Source organism: Carcharhinus amblyrhynchos, chromosome 6 (assembly GCF_965287045.1).
Source record: "Carcharhinus amblyrhynchos chromosome 6, sCarAmb.v2.hapA, whole genome shotgun sequence".
In the NCBI taxonomy this organism is placed as follows: domain Eukaryota; kingdom Metazoa; phylum Chordata; class Chondrichthyes; order Carcharhiniformes; family Carcharhinidae; genus Carcharhinus; species Carcharhinus amblyrhynchos.
Genome location: NC_137329.1, coordinates 97,774,419 through 97,794,871, shown reverse-complemented (window position 1 = coordinate 97,794,871; position 20,453 = coordinate 97,774,419). Strand labels below are relative to the sequence as shown.

Below are 20,453 nucleotides of genomic sequence, written 5' to 3'. Positions count from 1 at the left end.
TGCAAGGCCAAATTGCAGGTCAGTCTGTTTATAAACTGAACCAGGACAAGATCAAGTCACTTGAAGGGTAATTAAGGAAATCCAGCAAAACTTTATTAAGGGCAAATCTTGTTTAACTTACAGTTAGGGTTTCTTTTAAAGCAAGATAACTGCAGGAATTCATGAGGGTAATATAATTAATATGGTATACATGGACTTCCAAAAAGTTTGATAAATTGCAATATAATGGGCTTCCAACCAAAGTTGAAGCTTGTGGAATAAGAGAGACAGTAGCAGCATAGATTAAAAAAAAGTTGAGAGTGATATGAAACAGAGCAGTCTTTATTAGTTGTTTAATTGGACTGGAAGGAATTATGCAAGTGGAGTTTTCTAGGGGTCAGTTCTCAGGTCACTGCTCTTGATTTAATGACCTAAACTTGCATTTACAAAGCACAACTTTCAAACTTGTAGATAACACAAGAGCTAGAAAGTACTTTGGATTCTGAGGATAATAGTGGATTTCTGGAGGACCCAGACTGGTAGAATAGACAGATGTGATAGATGAAACTTAATGCAGAGAATTGTATGTAATGCATTTTGATAGGAAGGACAAGGAGGCATATAAAACATAGCATAGCGATCTGGGCATATATGTACGCAAGTAATTGAAGGTGGCAAAAAGGAATGTGGGATCTGGACTTTTGGGAAGCATAGAGTACAAAAGTAACAAAGTTATGAACCTTTACAAAACATTGGCTTGGTCTCAACTGGAATAGTGTGTCCAATTTTGGACACCACACTTTAGGATTTGATGGTTTTGGAATAGATGCATAAAAGATTCATAAAACTTCAGTTATGTAGATAGATTGGAGATGTTGGGGTTCTCATTTAAGAAGAGGTTTGATCCAAATGCAGAAGGGTTAAGAATCAGAGGATACCAATGGAAGGTGATTACCAATGGCAAAAGCAGGATTTTCTTTCTTATACACACCACATGGTTAAGATTTAGAAGGCAGATTCAATTCTGGGCTTTATCCAAATATCCAAAATGATGAGCCAGCACACAAGGCTGAATGGGCTCTTTCTGTCCTGTAACAATTCTACATTCTGTAACTCTGAATAGTGCAGAGCGAGCTATTAAAATGGTGAAACATGTAAACAATGCCAAGGACAAATACTGCAATTGGCCTTTCCATTAAAGCTTTGGCAGAGTGTACAGATGATAAAAAAAACTCCCTTGCGTGTAATGTGAACAACTGCAGGAAGTCTTTGTTTAATGCCACAATTTAACTGTTAAAAACAACTGACTTATGGGAAAGCATTCTTTTTAATAATCAAGTTTTAGCAACAGGATTTATTAAATAAATGTCTTTTGGAAAATTGCAAGACATTTTGCACACAGATTTCACAAATTTTAATAAACTAATGGAGTCTACACAACACCTGTAATGCAGAGCGAAGACTGTACAATAATATTGCACACTTGACAGTACGCAGATTTTCACCTGCGAGTTTCAAGACAATGAAATGAGGTAATCAGATTTTATAAATTTTCAAAAGACAATGGGGGACACATGGCAAGAAAAAAACTGAATATAAACAAAAATATCACATGGCATAAGGTACAGGTTTGCCAAATATCACGAGTACAGGTTAGTGGAGAACAATCATCATTTAGAAATCACTTGATTTTGTTAGCTCTTCAATGTTGCCTTCTGAATACTACAGAAGGCTAAAAGGAACTAAGTGAAGTTTGGGGCTTTCTCTCATCTATCACATTTTCCAAAAGTAAGTTTTTGTAATTACATAAAGCATTTTGTAACTTTTGTAAAAAAGTTTTTTGTAATTACATAAAGCATTCTGCAAGAATCTATTATTGTTAGCACTTAATCCAAAGTGGTTTAAGGGTAGCTCAAAAATTAAACTCAAAGCACAATTATTTTTTAAAATCAACTTTATAGCACCAAAACGGATTATGTGGCCTGCAGTTTGATGAGCTTTGAAGAAATTAAGCTTCTATAATTTGATTTTCAAACTGTATCACACTGTGTACATTGAAGCTAACAAATTTTAATTAAATGTTGTGATTTTCCACACCAATACAAAAGTGTACAAGTTTATGATTCAGATTCAAACCTGGGGCCTATCCTTACAGTGTGTGCTGTTTCACTACATTTCTCATTAAAGACCAAAGCCCAAAATTTCAGAGCAACACAGCAAAGCCGAAGTTAGATGCAACTATGAAGATATTTAAACAGAAACAAAAACAATAAATAAGGCATAGGCTCAGCACTGATACTACAGAAACTGAATTGTGGATTCTAGCATACCGCATAGATCCTGATAATAAAATGATAGATAAGCTTGTAACAAAGTTATGTTATTCTGCCTTCATTAGCCATTGCAAAATACAAGATCTGTCCTCAAATTTAAAGCCATTCAATACATTGGGATTAAACAAATGTCGTAATGTTACAGAATAACTTGTTTCACCATTATTTCATTTAATCCTGCTGCCTCCTGTGCTAGCTCATACATCAAATTATTCTTGCTATTGCTTTTTATTTATTAAACATGTGCTTGGAATTACTAAGCTAGAAAATGGTTACTGCAAAGGCTAAGAACAGTTTCTCGCTGGAATTAGCCCATTGCACCCAATAAATTTTTAGAAGGTTCACAAAGACTAACAGGAAAGCATTATTTTTGTGCAAGTCAGCTCAGATATTGCCTTTCTTGACACTTCCGCCTGGGAAACAGGCCATGACATAAAAGATGTCAAGTAAACCACGCTGTTATAATCATGTATATTTAGCAAGTTTACGGCACTGAACAGTCTGTGTATGTGGTCACCATGTTTCCTCTGCGCTGTGTAACAGTCTTGCAGTGCTGCTTGCCAGAGTTTTGAAACTTCTCAGTTCTCACTGTATGTTTGTGTGTAGTGCCAAAACTGCTGAACGAGAACATCTTTTCCATGTCTTCAAATACGTCGTCAAACAACCCTCCTCCAAATGGAAATTGTCCATCGCCAAAGGAAAATCTGTGTGCATTGTGTGCCTCCTGGTGTGCCCTGAAGTGGCTATCAAAGTGTTTCTTGTGATGTGTTCTGTGGCCAAAATCAAAGTCAAAATCTTTAAGGAAGTCATCAAAGTTGAAATTGAAAGGATGGGTGTGATGGCCACCACTGCCTGCATTGAAAAACTGATGTCCCATCTGATCGTATTCTTTCCTTTTCTTATCATCTGAAAGAACCTCGTATGCTGCAAAAGCAAAACAGTTCCTTAATAAAACAGCAAATGACAAGTTGCCTTTATATAGCTCCATCGACGCAGATGAGTGAGCAATGCACCAAAGGAAATAATAGTCAGCCAAAATATTGTTTAAATGTAGGTTTTAAGTTGGGTGTTAAAAAGTAAATCCAGCAAAAGCATTTCAAAGCACGAGATTGAACTACCAAATGCACAGTCAACAATAGCAAGGTGAAGGGACTGTACAACAGCCCAAAGAAATTGACTTTTTTGTATGCGTATGAAAGTGAAGGACAGCTGGCAGAGGTTAAAGGCAATATTGGGAAGAGAGTATGAAAAGATTCAAACTCAAAAGGTGACTATTTTAAATTGGCAGCACTGAGGGTTCAGAAGTAAACATAGATCAGCAAAGACAGAAGTGAAAAGTAAACAGGCTCAGGTGTGGGATAGATACAAGGGGCAAATGGACAGTAGTTTACAAAGGGTGATGAAAAGATAAAAGAAACGGGGGTCAGGAGAGTATTTGAACCTAAAGATGACTGTGACCCAGAAGAAAAGCTCATCAGCAGAGAGGTGAGACAGGGTAATGCTGGGCAATATTATAGACGTGGAAGCAAGCTACTTTTCTAAAGGAACTCAGCTTAGCTCAGGATTAAATAAGATGCTGGAGTTGGGGAAAGTGTGGTGTGGCTCAAGATAGTGGCCAAAGGTATAGAGTTTCTGGTAGGAGCTGATGATGATGGTTGTGATCTTTCTAATGACTAGCAACTACTAAAAGTATAGATAAACCAATGAAAAGATAAAACGATATTAATAGAGCCGCACAAAGAAGAGAAATTTAACACACCTACCTTCAGCTATTTCCCTAAACTTTGCCTCTGCATCGGGACTTTTATTTTTATCTGGATGGTATTTCATTGCAAGCTTGTGAAAAGCCTTCTTGATCTGACGATCAGATGAATTTTTTGGCACACCCAAAACTTCATAATAGTCCTTCTTCGCCAGTATAAATTCAGATATCATTAGAAAACAGACAGCGAAAGCAAAAACAGAGTGTGCTGCCGCCATTGTCGAGATTTCCTAGAAAAGACAAACAAGATGCATCCATGTAGTTCAATATATCAAACACACACTTTTAAATATGACAGAGATCCTCTTCAGTAAGGCCTGTAATTTCTTCAATCGTGTTTACATTGCCCAGAGTAACACAGAAGGATTTAATGTAAGTACATGCCCAAATTTCCTGGGAAGCTGATTTGCATCTCATGTAATGTGAATACCAATGCAAAAAAGGTGGAAGTGGGAGAGGAAATAGGCTACACACCGGGACCAGACTTTGGTTAAGTTTGGCACAGGTCTCTCTGTGAAACATAAAAAAGGAAATTGTTGTCATAATCCAAAAAGCTCAATATACTCATTATCAGACAAGTCTGCACCGACAATTTTAGGTGTAAGTTTATACCAGTCCATTATATTTTGTGCATGGGAAGATTGGAGCTGTGCGTTTTGATGGAAAGCATCTTTGAAGTGCTTCAGTAATCAAGGAAATTCATATGTACCAACCTTTCAGCTTAAACCAAATTATTCAGAAGTTGCCTTCCAAAAATATCACTTATACCAACAATGTTCAGGAAATTCCAGGATGATTTCTCAAAAATACGAATATTTAACAATAGATATTATGCACAATTCTACATTCACATATGATAGAAAGTCACAATGATGCTGATATGATCAATTGTACCAAATACTGAAACTATTCAGGAGCAACCAATATCTCAAAAATTCAAGTTCCAAAAAGCATTACTAGCCCAAGTGGGAGAAATACCCAATAGTGCTGTGTGACTTATTTGGAAAAAATCTCTTTTGTGCGTTATGGCTTGGCTCAGATTTTTCTTTCCTATCTAGCTATTAGCATTTTTGGAACAATCACTGATACAATGGCATTTTCAAATAGGGTTCAGACTCCCAATTTTAAAAATGTATAATTGAAAAAGCATTGATGGGAGAGAATGGAACCTAGTTAGTTCTATTAAATAATAATGTGGTGTCTCTACGAGAGGAAACACTCACCACTGACTTTCTGTTTTTTATTCATTGTAAAATTGTGGGGGATACTGACAAGGTCAAATTTATTGCCCATCCCTACATGTCTTGAGATGTTTGGAATGTACCTGACTATGTTTCTACAGTAGTGTTCAGTGAAAGGTGTTTACAACATCATTTGTCCCGAATTCCTCTTCGTGCACTTTTTTTCACCAAGAAAATGGGAGAGTGCCTATCAAGGATGTAGAAAGTAATTTATGTGATGAAGATGATAATGTGGACAGGGTTCTTAATGAGCACATTATCTTTGCAAAAGAGATATGATGAAGGCATTCTCATTAATGAGTGCAAAATATTAGATGTAATAAGCATAAGAGGAAGTACTGGAGGGACTGACATCTTGAAATGGGATTAATCAGCACCGGATGGATTGTATCCCCAGGTGGCCGGGGAGGAAACAGCAAAATGTCCTGAAGATCATTTTGCAATTCTCATGAGATACAGGCAAGGTACCAGAGGATTGGAGGTCGGCAATATTGTAGGGTGGGGGTGGGTCAAATAATTATAGGCTGGTCAATACGACTTCAGTCGTAGGCAAATTATTGTAATCAATTCAGAGATCTAGAATAAACTGTTACGTAGAAAGGCATGGATTAATCAGGAACAGTCAGCATAATTTTGGTATCGAAAGTTGTGTTTCACCAACTTAACTGAATTTGAGGAAACAGCAAGACTGATGACAGCAGTGAAGTGAATATCATCGACATGTATTTTAGTAAGGCATCTGACAAGGTCCCACGTGGCAGACTGTTTAGAAAAGTTGAAAGCTCACAGGATACAGGGGAACATGGCAAATTGGATCCAAAATCAGCTCAGTGACAGGGATCAAAGGGTAATGGTTTTGTGAATGGAAACCAGTTTCCAATGGTGTTCCACAGGGCTCAGTGTTGGGACGCTCTTTTGTAGTCCCAGTGCCAGTCCGTTGGTGGGTATGAGGGAAATGGGCAAGGTCGTCAGTAAGGAGTAAGGGTCTTGGAGAGTGAGCAGTGACAGTCAAGGCTGTTAGTAGGAATTCAATCCAAAGAAATGTGGACTAATGCATTTGGGGAGGACAAACAAAGCAAGGGAGTACTCAACAAATGGGAGGGTAGACTGAGGGAGTGAGCAATCTTGAAGTATACGTCCACTGACAGGTCAGTAAAGATAGTGAGAGTGTACAAAATGCTTTCCTTTATTGGACAAGGTATACAATACAAAAATCAGGGATGTAATGATGGAACTGCAAACAAAAACACTGGTTAGACCACAGCTGGAAGTTTGTGCATAGTTCCGGTTGCCATATTATAGGAAGGATTTTTGCTCTGGAGAGACGACAGAGGAGATTTCCAAACGTGTTGCCAGGGCTTGAAAATTGCAGCCAAGAGGAAGGATTGAGTAGACTATTTTCCTGAGAAAAGAGGCTGAGGGGGTGACCTAACTGTAGTGTACAAACTGATGAACGGAAAAAGAGTAGACAGGAAATACTTGTTTCCCCCAGCAGAGGGGTCAATTACCAGGGGCGCAGAATTAAGTGATTGATAAAAGGATTAGTGGAGATATTAGAAAAAAACTTATAACCCAAAAGGTGGTAGGTGTACAGAAACAGTTGCCTGAAGCACCATTTGACTGATTTAAAAGTAGCTGGCTCTACACCTGAAGTGCTGTAACTCACAAGGCTGGTTACTGGAAGGTAGAATTGCAAAGGACAACTGACGTGGGCTCACTGGGCTGAATGGCTACTTTCTGTACTGTAACTTTTCTATGGTTTCTATCAATCCCACATCACACCACAGAAGACAGAACTCAACATACTCTCACCCAAAGCATTTTATGCTCATACCAACATTTACGGAATATAACAGTGGTAACTGCCCCATTGTTTTGGGTAGCCATGGGCAAATATATGGGGCTAAAAAAAGTTAGGCGACCTTCCTAACCTTTTGCCGATTATATATGGGCACAATTTAAAATTAATACATTTTCTGCTATGTGTTAAAATAGATTAAGTGCTCTATTTTCGTCTAACTGTCTAGTGCAGTAAGATCCAATCTGCAAAAACAAAAGGCAACACGACGCCCATCAATTGCAAAAAGATCACATTTCAATCTTTTGAGCCAAAGGTCGGAAACTCCATGCAACGTTCGATAAAAGGTGGGCCCGTAATTTCGGACCAAACTCCACATCGTATCGTTGCAATGGAAAGCCACGTTACAACTAAGACAGGAAATGATCTTGATCAAAGAAAGAGTCAGAAAACGATTGTTAGGGCCGACGATTTTCTCCCCAATGCTTTCGCGCGGCGATGATGCGAAAAGTTCAGCAACACAGACCTGGAAGGATTTAGATCTCAGCTGACCAGGCAGGGCCTACTTGGAACACTCTCGGCCTTTTTTAACTTTACAAGGCTTAGAAGGTGGAACTAGGCGCTGTGTAAACGCCTGCTTTCTCACGGCAGTGTTACACACAGAGACGGTACAGTGAACATACACTTATGCCATACATACACACACAGAGCACTAATGCCACACAGACACAAACGGAGCACTAATGCCATACAGACACACAGAGCACTAATGCCATACCAACATATACAAAGCTCTTATGCCATTAATAAAAAAACATCAAAGCGCCGCAAGGCAACACTATAGGACTCGGACGGTGTAAGATGATGAATGGGATGGATAGGATAGAGGTGGAGAGACTCTTCCCGCTCAAAAAAGACAGTAGGACTAGGGGGCACAGCCTCAAGATAAAGGGGAGGCGGTTTAGAACGGAGTTGAGGAGGAACTTCTTCACTCAAAGGGTGGTGAATCTCTGGAATTCTCTGCCCGTTGAAGTGGTGGAGGCTGCCTCGCTAAATATTTTTAAGAAGCGGGTTGATGGGTTTTTGATAAGAGAAGGGATTAAGGGTTATGGGGAGAGGGCGGGAAAGTGGAACTGAGCCACGACAGATCAGCCATGATCTTATTGAATGGCGGGGCAGGCTCGAAGGGCTAGATGGCCTACTCCTGCTCCTATTTCTTATGTTCTTATGTTCTTATTTCAGATCGGGAGATGTAAACAAAGCGAAACCGACACGGGCAAGGAAAGTTGTGCTGCGGCAGGACAGAAGGAAGGAAGGATACAGTCTGAAAGCAGGCTGAAAGGAGAATCCCCCTTTCCCAGTACACTCACCCCTGACCAGCGCTCCCCACTCCGGCAGCTCCGGGAAACACCCTGAATTGATACTCTGCGTTCTAGAACCCCTGCACCACGAATCACTCACTCATTGGCTGCCCCCAGCTAACACGTCACTGCCCCGCTTCGATACTCTTTGTGATTTCACTTCCGCATTCTAGGCGCTTGCGCCTCCTCTTTGTCGCTCCCTGTACTTTCCTTGTTATCCTCAGCGGAGATGCCTAGATACTGTGCGGCCGCAGGCTGCTCGAATCGAAGTGGCCAGTTATCGTCCGACAGTCAGAAAAGATTGGGCTTTTACCCGTAAGTAGAAAAGGCAACAGCACCGCCACCCTCAGAATATGTACCGACATGCTCATTGAATCTCGGGTAAAGGGCCAGGTTACATAAATACAGGGTTTTTACAGGTTACATCAGGGTTCAGAAGAGGACAGTCAGGCGATGCCAACTTTTTCCGTTAATTAAAGTTTAAACAAGGGGGTGGGGGGAAGGACACCTCCAATGTACCACCATTTTTCGAGTTGATGCAAGTTTAAGTCATGGCATTTGAATAGTAGAAATTGCAAGGTAAAACCGATGAATTGAGATCTGCAGCTCAAGCCAAAATATTACAATACGCACAATGAGTAACCTGTGTCATTGCTGACAAGTGAGTCAGCCAGTGTCTCAGGTTATGTGATGAATAATATATTAGGATCATTTACTTAATAGTGAGTGGATGTCAAATTGTTTTTATTACAGAGTATTGATGTCATTTAGGGCTTGAAGTTGTACATGTACATGTTTACATAGGAAAAACAGGCATTCCGGTCAAGAGCAGAAAAACTGGTAGCATACCCAGCTAAAGGAATAAATGTTGGAGGTCAGAACAGCAAAGGTAGTAGGAGAAGAAAGACAGGTACGAGCACAGGGGGTTGAGGACATAATGAGGGCAGATGTAAGGAGGAGTAGAGGACGGCAATGTCATTTATTTGTGTCACAAGTAGGCGTACATTAACATTGCAATGAAGTTACTGTGAAAATCCCCTAGTTGCCACACTCCAATGCTGTTCAGGTACACTGAGGGTTGGCATGGCCAATACACCTAACTGTCATGTCTTTCAGATTGTGGGAGGAAACCAGAGGATGTGGAGGAAACCCACGCAGACACAGGGAGAACATGCAGACCCTGCACAGAGATTGACCCAAGCCAGGAATTGAACCCTGGATTCTTGGCGCTGTGAGGCAGCAGTCCTAATCACTGTACCACCAAGCTGCCCTGGCTGAATAACTCAAGCTCCAAAATTCTATTAACCCTCCCATAACAGTAGTTTATAGTTATAAAGTACACTTAACATAATTGAACATCTCGAGGTGCTTCACAGGACCATTAACAAAATTTGTGTCAAAATGAGCAGAATGTGAACCTTCTGAAGACTTTCTAATAATGACTGGCAATCACTCATGAAATCCTTCAGCTGTTAGTAGATTGAGTTCAAACATTTGTCAGATAGCAAAATACAAAAACATAATCATTTTAGCAGAATAATTTTTTTCCCATGTCCAAACCCACCCCACACCATTTCTTCTTCTGGTGCCATGTTTTACAATGTTAGCAATTGTGACTGTCCAATTTTCATAGTGCTTATAGCAGCCAACATCTTGGGGTTGATCTCAAATTTTGTGTCTGTTCTGCTTCAAGAGCTATTGATGTATTTCTTCCTTTGTCTCCCTCTTGTTCCACTACCAACAATTTTACCAGTAACTACAAGATGTTTTAGTTTCTCTCTCCTAAATACATGCCCAAAGAATTGTAGTTGTCCTTTGGTGATCATTCTTGTGTGCCTGCTATCCTCAGATTTCTTCATTAGTGTGTGTTGTCCAACTAATCTTCGTCAAACATTTCAGAAACCACATTTCCGTTACCTTTAACTTATCTTCCATTGTTCTGCTTATATTCTAGCTTTCACAGCCATCTGATATCATTGACCAGACATAGCATTTTAGTAATATCATTCTGCTTTCCATAGAGATTGTATATCTAAAAAAAGTCTTGACATTTTTGTGAAGGTTTGTTTTGCAAGTTTTAAGCACTTCCTGATATTATTAGGCAACCCAGATAAGAAAATTCAACTTGTTTTGTTTCTTTTGATTTCAATATTATTTTGCATCAAGGTGTGATCATTTTCTTCTTTCTTATTACCATGCATACTGTTTGCTAAGTTTCATGATAATCCATTATCGGTTAGTGTTTGTTACAATTGTGTCTGGAAGTCTTTGTAGATTTTTCTTTGTACCTGCCATAATTAATGTGTCATCTGCATATCCAAGATTATTTATATGCTGTGTTCACCCACTGAAATTCTTGGCAACTCTTGATAGATGTCACAGGATCATAAAATTTTTACAGCGTGGGAGGCTATTCAGCACATCATGTCTGTACCAGTTCTCTGAATGGGCAATTTACTTTGTGCTGTTCTCCTGCCTTCTCTCCATAACCCTGCACTTTCTTCCTTTTCAAACAACAGCCTAATTCCCTTTTTAAGGCCTCGATTGAACCTGCCTACACCATGTCTTATAATCATTTCACTGTAAAGGTTGAAAAGATGAGACAGAATGCACCCTCACTGTGCTCCTGCTCCTCCAAATAGGCAAACTCAAATTTAATTAGGACAAAGTAAAAGGGGCAGCTCCCCAAAAGGAAGGGGAACAGCCTGAACAAAAACAAAAGTACAAAGGAAACTTAAGACAAATCAAATCAAAATGTGATTGTTGGGGTCCATAATGCACCCAGCCCCTGCGGTGCCCAGCGGGCACGGAAAGCACCAGATTTTGTAGTCCAACAGATTTATTTGAAATCACAAGCTTTCGGAGTTCTGCTCCCTCATCAGGTGAGCTGACCTGGTGTTGTGTGACCTCTCATCTTATACATCATTTGTCATTTCTTATTCGTCCCCATTTGATAGCTCAAACTGAGATAATTGTTGTTATCATTGTTACCGGTATTTGTTAACGTTGACAACACTCTAGTATGTCATTGGCTTGTCCAATTATTCTTACAGGGAGGCCAGAAAGAGAAACAAATAATCGCACTGTGACAAGTGGTTTTGTTGTGACCCATCATTCACATGTACATCCATCCATAGTCTATCTTAGAATTTTGAAGATTGAAACTGGGCAGTAAATTGTACAGAGAACGTAAAATTAATATTAGATTGCAACAGTCAAGTGGGTGCATCATTAAAGTGGGACAAGCAGAGAGTGGTGTGCTGCTTAGTTCTTTCCATTATCATATTCAAGCACTGGGGCACTCCAAAAGTCACAGTCAGAAAAGACAGGAGTGGCAGAAAGTTTGCAAGACAAGGACCACCCATTTAAAAAGTAAAAAGAATATAATTTACATCATGAACATAAAGGATTTTGTAAACAAATGTATATGATTATGATCACATTTTAAAAAGTATTTCTTTCAGTAGACTCCATTTTTATGACGTTCTAATTGATTTACTAAACACACCCAAAAACATATTTACATTATTCTCTGCCTTATATTTTGATTCATCAGCATGGGGCACAACCAGCAGCAATATTTGCAAATTTATCCAGCCTTGAATTCACATAAATGAAAGTAGAATTCATATTTCTGTAATACTGGTTTAAAAATTCAATGTTTTACAAATACAAATGTGTTCATTAACTATTTACCAACCTTAATGCTGGACCATAACATGTGGAAGACACTTGAATGAACAAGTTTAGAATTATCTATTTAAACATAGTCTTAATATGAATCTATGAGACTGTTATCCATTAGCATTAGTGGCAGTTCAGGAATAAACTTCACAGTCCAACATATATAAGCCAGTAATGTAGCAAACATATTTTATTTTCTCTTTAATAAAGGTTTCCACTGCAAAACAAGGAAAGACTTCACAAATGGATCAAAAATATGAAACGGGACAACTGGTTCCCTACTAAGCATCAATGCATTTGTAGTGACCATTTTACTGCAGATTCATTTGAATGGCGCTGGGGTATCCGTTATTTGAAGCGACATGCTATACCAACCATTTTCTCATTTCCAAATCATCAACAGGTAAGATTAAACCTTATTTCATAATAGGTTTGAGGACATTGTATTGAGTAAATGTCAAATTTATCAAATCAAAACCCCAAAACTTTATCTTTCAGAAGAAGAAACTGTGTTCTCGATATATTCGTAGGAAAGATATTTTGCCTAAAGGGACATCAGAAACAAATCTGGAAATACTTGGTCCTGTCGCAACAGATGAAATAACAACCAGTGAAAGATTAGACTCATCGCTTCCTAATGCAGAGTGTGATGAGCAATCCCAAAGGAATTTAGAAGGTAACATCGCATTATCACAGTCTGTTGGAAATCCAGAACAAGTTTTTCAAGACACATCAGCTGAGCCCTTCACATTAATAAAAGAGCTCGAAATGAACCAATTATTGAATGATCAACAGTCCATAGTCACTGAAGTTCTGCAAGTTGAACATTCATATTGTAGACAGGACACTGGCAAGGCCCAGCTTTGGGAAAAGATTTTCAGGTTGCAGAAGAAGATTAAAAAACTGCAGCAACAAGAACAGGGAACTGCAGCAAAGCTAAAGAGAATGGAAAACCTGATCGAGCAGCTGAAAAAAGAGAATCTTACTTCCGAAGTGAAAATGAAGGTTATGGAAAACTGTTTCACAGCATTCGAGTTAACCCTGTTACAATAAATGTAGTAATTGATTCTATTAAAGTCTTATCATGGCAATTGTGTACTGCTGAACAGCAAAAGCCTTCCTTGAAAATATAGTACCTTTCATGTCTTTAACATCTTCCTGAAACTTGTTATTGTTTAGATTACAGAGCATTGTTCAATAAGGAATTTGATTTGCAGAAATATTCACAGGTATTAAGGATCACCAGTAACTAATACAAGGCTGACAAAACTTTAATCTTCATGCAGTCCTTTTGATTTTGTTATGATCCTGTTCGGGACTGTCAATGTTTAAAGAAGAAATCCAAACACCCTGCAATTAATCAACAGAAGTACAACTGAAGGTCTCATAATACAAAATTTTATACATCTCTCCCTGTCCTGAGCTCCAAAGATGGGTCATATGTACTTGGTATGTTAATTCTGTTTTTCTGTGCACAGACGCTGCCTGGCCTACTGAGCTTTTCCAGTATTTTCTAATTTATAGCACAAGATTTCATGTTTTAAAACACAAAAAACTTAATTGTACATCAAAAATAATCAAAGAAGGAAACACGCTGACTAAATGTTATAGCTTATAAAGACTTAAGCTACACTCAGTTCTACTTTTTTATTCCCCTTCCCCACCAATAGTTCCCATATTTCTCAAAATCTTGAAGGTTCGTGCACTTTTCCTGGGACCAACCCGAAAGGTATGTCACAGCTCTCTGGAATTCACTCTGATTTCTCTTCTGTGTCCCAGCTGTTCTCCAGGGTACAAGATATAATAAGGATCCTTACATTAGCTTATTGCCAAATTCTTGACTCTAATTTCCAGACTTCAAGCACTATCCGCCCTGTCACTCCTGCTCAGTGGCTTAAAACATCAGAAAACCCCCCTTGGTTTCCATTGGTCCACTAGTATGGTTCCTTTATTTATTTTCTTCTATTCACAGCCTATGTAGGTCTGGGAGTTAGCTCTTTGTTAAAACTTTTCTACAGCTAAGTATCAAAAAGGCCAGTGTATTTTTTGGTATTACCTGACTCCACTCCTCTTTCCTGATAAATAGTTAACTGACAAGCAACTCCAGCAAAACAGACATCTGATCACTTATCTGACTGCTCTTTGTGGGATAATTCTGCTGCTGCAGCTCCTGAATGACGATAAATATGTTTCAAAACTATTTCATCAGCTGTAAAGTGCTTTGGAAGGTCCTGAGTTTGTAAAAGGCATTGAATGAATGCAAGTCTTTCTTCTGTAATGTAACCAACTTTGTTCTGTTCCCTCCATCCAACTATCCCTTGTGCAAGTTAGGTTTCTCAGGCTCAATTAGACCATGTAAACCATAGAATCCCTACAATGCAGAAAGAGCCCATTTGTCCCAGGCATTCTTTTTCAATCTAATGCTGAGCTTCAAGCCCAACCTCCTACCTGTTTACTAACTGTTTAATTTCCATCTCAGAATAATGCTTGCAGCTTCTCAGATCATCCCCATTACTCTTGAACCCTCATCACGCTTTTATCACCTTGCCCTTATGTACAATTTCTCCATCATCATCTTTATCAGCCTGTCATTCTAGTAAACTTTAAACCTTGCTGGTGAAAGGTCATCCACCTGAAATGTTAACACTGTTTCTCTCTCCTTAGATGCTGCCAGACCTGCTGCCTTTTTCCAACATTTTCTGTGCTTATTTCAAATCCTGCTAGTGTCAGTGTCCTGCGGAAGTCCCATCATTTGCACTTCAGATCTATTGAATATATGGTTCTTGTCTTCAGTATTCTCCATGACTTTACCCCAGTATATTATTTGCAAGTTCCTTCACCATAGCAAGTTGTCCATTCTCCCACCTACCTATTGTTTCCCTTCCTGTAAAACACCTTGGGATATTTACTGTGTAAACAATCCTGTATAAATGCAGTTTATGGATTTAATGGAGTACTTCCATTGTGTCCCTATAGGATTTTACCTTCCTTTTTTCAGCTAGATAGAGCAAGGGAAATTGAAAGAAAAATCACAGTCCAGAAAGACATAAGATCATGAGACTGGGAGATCAGGAGACTTGTCAAAAGCATAAAAGCTGTTAGGGTTGATCACACTGCAATTAATTATTGATATTAGTGTGCTGAGCAGTTATTGAGCTGCCATGCTGGAGGAGGAAAACTCAACAATAAACTGAACAAAACTTATACAATATCAAAAAAAGTAATGAATTCCCCTTCTAAGTTTGTTTCAGAAGTTACAATGCTGAAATTATGAATTTAATATTGTGTGCATCATTTACATTGTCCAAAAACTGGTAAACTACCAAACCTTTAATGCTTTAAAAATTATCTGAAAGTTCTAAAAATGGTTTAGTTAGATGGTTGAAAGTGTTTTTAATAATGAACAATGATCTACTTTCTGATCCATTGTGTAATGTGTTTTAGATTCTGAATTGCCTTATCATTCAGAATTGTAAATGTTTAAAAGATATTTCTTTCAATCATGTAACAATTGACTTGCTGGTACCACTCTTACCTCTCAGTCAGGTTGCAGGTTGAAGCCCCATTTCAGAGACTTGAGCACTTAATCTAGGCTGGCACTTCAGTGCAGTACTGATGCATTTTTTGGCTGAAATGTTAAGCCGAGATTCTGTCTGCTCTCTCAGGTGGGCGTAAAATATTTTCTGATACTGTATTAGAACCTCTCCAGCTTGGAAATCCATTGCTGTGAAACACCAATTGCCCAGAAATGTTTTGAGCAGATCCAAACAGCTAATGGACTCGCACTCCACTGTTCTGGGCACTGCATTAAATTGAGAAGGCTTACCTGATCTATGGAAACACAGGACGTTTTGAGCTGAGTAGCTTTGTAACCTTGTGCTATGTTTTTACATGCTGCAGTCAACGCATTCCATCATAGCTTGCCATTTTCTATTTCCAGTGCATTTGAAGCAGTGCCTTTTTTGAGCAGACCACAGATATAGCTTTTTTTTAAAAACCTAACCAAAGCATCTAAGATGAGGGCAGCAAAATGTAAGCATGTTACACTTACAATATTGGAAAAGGTGAAAATCATAAGGACGATAAGGAGATTACCGTGCAAATCTGGCCTCCCGCTTCATTCGCATTTTTGAGCAACAAAGTTTTATAAGCTAGCAAGATGTAATGGATGTACACAGCATCCAAGAGAAATTAATAAAGAAACAACCAAAACACATGAAACAAATGCTGTTGCAGCAAATGTTTGATGAAGTTGGAAAATTCTCTGTATGCGCGCCATCAGCATCACCCAGCCCAATACCATCAAATGGACAGGACCCAGAATTAGCTGTTCTGAATTCCAACTACTGGTGAAATAAAGCATTGTTTGGAATGACCTGTTTGCTCGACATCATTGGCATTATTTTGTGACAACACTTTGGGAGTGGAAACATGGAATATACTTTATTTGTTCAAGTAAATCCATTTCTAATTGCAGTTCTACAATGTTTTATCGCTGTTATGTTTCAGGTAAATATTTATATCTACAGTGTTTTCCAGTTCGCACAATTATTGTTAGATATTCTAATGCCATTTTATAATCCAGAATATTCTGAAATTCAGAAGTGACTTAGTCCCAAGCATTCTGGGCTGGAGAGTTATAGAAGTTCTCGCTGTATTCTGGCCAACTTCTGTTTGTGATAAATCGTCAACCAACGCTATCTTAACTTATTATTTGGTCATTTCATAGAATCCGTACAGTGCAGAAGGAGGCCATTCAGCCCATTAAGTCTGCACTGACCACAATCCCACTCAGACCCTATCCCCATTTAATGTCGGTGGTCAGTTATTAGACTTGCTGAATGCAGATTGGCTGCCACATTTCCATACAAGACAATGGCTACACTTCCAAAGTATTTAATTGGCTGTGAAACACTTTGGGATATGTCCAGATTATGGAAGTGCAATCCACACACAAGTTTGTTATGTCATAATAATATTAGATTTTGTTGTTCTGCAGGAACAATCTCAGTTGGACTTTTATTAAGACCAAAGTATGTATGCACCAATGTAGATAAAAGGCTAATTTATGGTTAGGATGATGGAACCACAATGTTATCATATTTGATGCCATTTAATCCCCTGGTTATTGCATTATTTTGTACTTAATCAGAAAATCATTTTCTTGGCTCCATATAATAGGTTCATAGAATATGACCGTGCCAGTATGCAGACATATTTAATGTGGAACTAATCTATATCAGTTCCTGACCATGTGAACAACAATGATGCAACAGTAGAAATGTCTGCTTTTCTGCCTTAATATCTGTAAACTCTTATAGGGAATGTAAAATGAGGTTGAGGGATACCAAGACCTTTTCAAAAATGGAAAGTACTAAGCGCAGAAAAAATTTGATCTGAATATCTGAAAATGATGGACCATATTGGCCAACTAGCTATTATTAATAGAATTATGCTGTAAGTAGAGGAGGAATGAATAGACTGACAAGTAAGGAGCCTGACATAGGCAAAAACTACCATCTATGGATTACAACCAATGAATCTGACCATAGCAATCAACAATATAAATGTGTACTTATATAACCGTAATTCCTTCTATAGTTATTTAATTTCTTCCAACTGCTTATGAAAACAAATTCATCTACGTGATATTTAACACCTTCAGTGAGAATCCATTCTCTATCTTTACAATATTCATAATATTTTAATTTCTAGTACCAAACAAGCTGACAATTTGTTTATTTAATACACATCTTTATGCTTACGATTTTGATTCTCCATGTTCAGCTTGTCCTTAAATTGTCCCAGATCAGAGGGAAAAGAAACTGAAGGAGGGAAGCAGATTTCACAATTCTACATTTGTGCCGTTCATGAGCAGCCTGTGAAAAAAAATCTGTATATCAGTATTGCCAAATATTTCAATGAATGATGAGAAATAAAATAAAAACTGCTTCTCACTTCCTTGTACTCAACTAACTCTGAGAATGGCTTTCTCTTTCCTCAAATCCCCAGGCGTATTTGCCATGATGCACAAAAGAAAACTCCCATCATTAAAAATACACAGAAGCAACCCCAGATTCCTACTTAAGACTCAATATCAAAGGTTAAAACTTAGTTGAGTTTCACATTGTTGAACCAAGCTTTAAATGATCAAATGTATTGACTTCCTTAGACTGCTGGTGTATTATTTTGTCAAAGATTTTTTGTTTCTGAAAAAATGGGTTAAAGTTTGATCTGATAATTATGATAATGTGCAAGGTTACATTCTAGAGATTTACCTTCTTATCGGATCAAAAACCTTAAATAATAGGAATGGCTATATTGGTGGCAGAGATCCAAAACCATAATTGGAAATGATAAGTTCAAAATGTATTTATAATTATTACAATTTGATAAAGAAATGTTCACCTTAAATGTGTTTTAAAAATTAACTTGTCAAAAACATTTGGTGGTCCAAAATAATCCATAAGTATTTTATTGATAATGTACAAAGTATAAATAAATGTGCAGAGAAAGTTTCAGAACTGCATCTAATTGTAATGTTTTTACTGTATTAGATGATCAACTATCTTTATTAAAACAATGTCAACTTGCTTTACAAAAGGATGATTATATTATGACACACTAGATTTCCCAACCAAGGAAACAACCTAGAATCATAGAATCCCTACAGTGCAGAAGGACAGCATTCGGCCCATCGAGTCTGCACCAACCACGATCCCACCCATGCTTTATTCTCATAACACCACATATTTATCCTGTCAATTTAGCATGGCCAATTAAACTAACCCGCACATTTTTGGACTATGAGAGGAAACCAGAGCACCTGGAGGAAACCCATGCAGACATGGGGAGAACGTTCAAACTTGACACAGACAGTGACCCAAAACCTGAATTGAACCTGGGTCCCTGGTGCAGTGAGGCAACAGTGCTAACCACTGTGCCACCATACCGCCCATCTTTCACTATCTTGCCACGCCCTATCAGAATCTTATACATTTCAATGAGATCAGTTCCCATTCCAGAACTCCAGAAAATTTAGGCTCTATTTACTCAGCCACATTCCAGAGGATCTTTTACTACGTGATTATTAATTAATGCTGCCTCATTGCACAATTGTAGATCTAAAAGTAGCTTTACCCATAGTTGGTCCCGCAATTTATTGTTCCAGGAGACTGTCACATTCCACAAATTAATTTTCTAGACTATTTTTACCTAGTTGATTAGCCCAGTCAGATTAAGATTAAAGTCCCCACAATTATTATGCTATCTTTGTTACAAGCTCCAATTATTTCTTGCTTAATTTTCTACCCAACAGTATAACTATTGTTACGGGGCCTTTAAACTATTTCCAGTGGCATTTTCTGACTTTTGTTAATCCTAATCTCCACCAATTCTATTTCCTGATCTTCTGAAGCAAGATCTTTTCCTCATTAGTCTCTTTGTCATTCTTTTCTATAAGGGCTTCTGCAGATCTCCAGATTCCATAGAAGCATAGAACCCTACAGTGCAGAAAGAGGCCCTTCGGCCCATCAAGTCTGCACTGACCACAATCCCACCCAGGCCCTACCTCCATATCCCTACATATTTTACCCACTAATCCCTCTAACCTAACCACCTCAGGACACTAAGGGGTAATTTTAGCATAGCCAATCAACCTAACCCACACATCTTTGGACTGTGGGAGGAAACCCACGCAGACACAAGGAGAATGTGCAAGCTTCACACAGACAGTGACCCGAGCCGGGAATCGAACCCAGGTCCCTGGAGCTGTGAAGCAGCAGTGCTAACCATTGTGCTACTGTGCCGCCCAGAATGAAAGAATGGAATTCTTTTCCATTCTGTCTGTCTTTTCAAAATGAAGGACTATTTATTTTCAAAACATTGGTAACCTTGTAACTATGTCTCTGTAATAGCAATTAGATCTAAACCACTTACCTCTATTTGATTGCATGAACTCTGGTGTATTATTACCATTAAATTAACTGTCCTTTCCCACTCTGCTTGGCTTTATCCAAATCACTACATTACTCTATAACCTCAACTTTTCTATTTAGATTTCCAAATCTCTCTTTATCTGATCTCGCCCCCACCCTTCTCTTCCCATCCCTCTTTTAGTTTAAAAGCCCTATCCGCAGCCCTATTTATATGATTTACCAGAACTTATTCCAGCCTGATTTAAGTGGAGCCATTTCCAAGAATTCTCTTATATCCTCACCTAAAATTTGGAGCGCTATGAACGCAGCTTGTCAGTAGAATAGAACCATGGCTAAACCTGACTTTACGAGTTGATGA

At 38.4% G+C, this 20,453-nt stretch overlaps 2 protein-coding genes across 4 annotated transcripts; one reads left to right on the top strand and one right to left on the bottom strand.

The window, feature by feature from the left end:
- Window positions 1-1,507: 1,507 nt before the first annotated feature.
- On the bottom strand, window positions 1,508-8,568 carry LOC145344153 (dnaJ homolog subfamily B member 9-like). 2 transcript variants are annotated; one of them, XM_080191046.1, is made up of 3 exons: window positions 8,484-8,568; window positions 4,076-4,304; window positions 1,508-3,236 (listed from the first exon to the last, which is right to left on the bottom strand). In XM_080191046.1, exons 2-3 carry the CDS (start codon window positions 4,290-4,292, stop codon window positions 2,797-2,799), a joined length of 657 nt encoding a protein of 218 aa, XP_080047172.1. In that variant the 5' UTR covers window positions 4,293-4,304; window positions 8,484-8,568; the 3' UTR covers window positions 1,508-2,796. The 2 variants fall into 2 exon arrangements, with proteins under 2 accessions (XP_080047172.1, XP_080047171.1); XM_080191045.1 differs by lacking the exon at window positions 8,484-8,568 and adding an exon at window positions 4,459-4,605.
- A 111-nt stretch (window positions 8,569-8,679) lies between these two features.
- LOC145344152 (THAP domain-containing protein 5-like) lies at window positions 8,680-16,533 on the top strand. Of its 2 annotated transcripts, XM_080191044.1 has the most exons (4): window positions 8,713-8,789; window positions 9,591-9,705; window positions 12,369-12,561; window positions 12,657-16,533. In XM_080191044.1, the coding sequence occupies exons 3-4, from the start codon at window positions 12,415-12,417 to the stop codon at window positions 13,209-13,211; spliced, it is 702 nt and encodes a 233-aa protein (XP_080047170.1). In that variant the 5' UTR covers window positions 8,713-8,789; window positions 9,591-9,705; window positions 12,369-12,414; the 3' UTR covers window positions 13,212-16,533. The 2 variants fall into 2 exon arrangements, with proteins under 2 accessions (XP_080047169.1, XP_080047170.1); XM_080191043.1 differs by lacking the exon at window positions 9,591-9,705 and having other exon boundaries at window positions 8,680-8,789.
- Window positions 16,534-20,453: the final 3,920 nt, after the last annotated feature.

Excerpts from the sequence above, each read along its gene's own strand:
- LOC145344153 (XM_080191045.1), bottom strand. The coding sequence starts at position 4,596 with ATGTTTCACAGAGAGACCTGTGCCAAACTTAACCAAAGTCTGGTCCCG. Across the intron at positions 4,305-4,458 it reads CAGCTTCCCAGGAAATTTGG|GAAATCTCGACAATGGCGGC; the intron begins GCATGTACTTAC and ends TGTCTTTTCTAG. Across the intron at positions 3,237-4,075 it reads GTTTAGGGAAATAGCTGAAG|CATACGAGGTTCTTTCAGAT; the intron begins GTAGGTGTGTTA and ends TTGCTTTTGCAG.
- LOC145344152 (XM_080191043.1), top strand. The coding sequence starts at position 8,704 with ATGCCTAGATACTGTGCGGCCGCAGGCTGCTCGAATCGAAGTGGCCAG. Across the intron at positions 8,790-12,368 it reads AAAAGATTGGGCTTTTACCC|GTTTCCACTGCAAAACAAGG; the intron begins GTAAGTAGAAAA and ends TCTTTAATAAAG. Across the intron at positions 12,562-12,656 it reads CATTTCCAAATCATCAACAG|AAGAAGAAACTGTGTTCTCG; the intron begins GTAAGATTAAAC and ends TTTATCTTTCAG.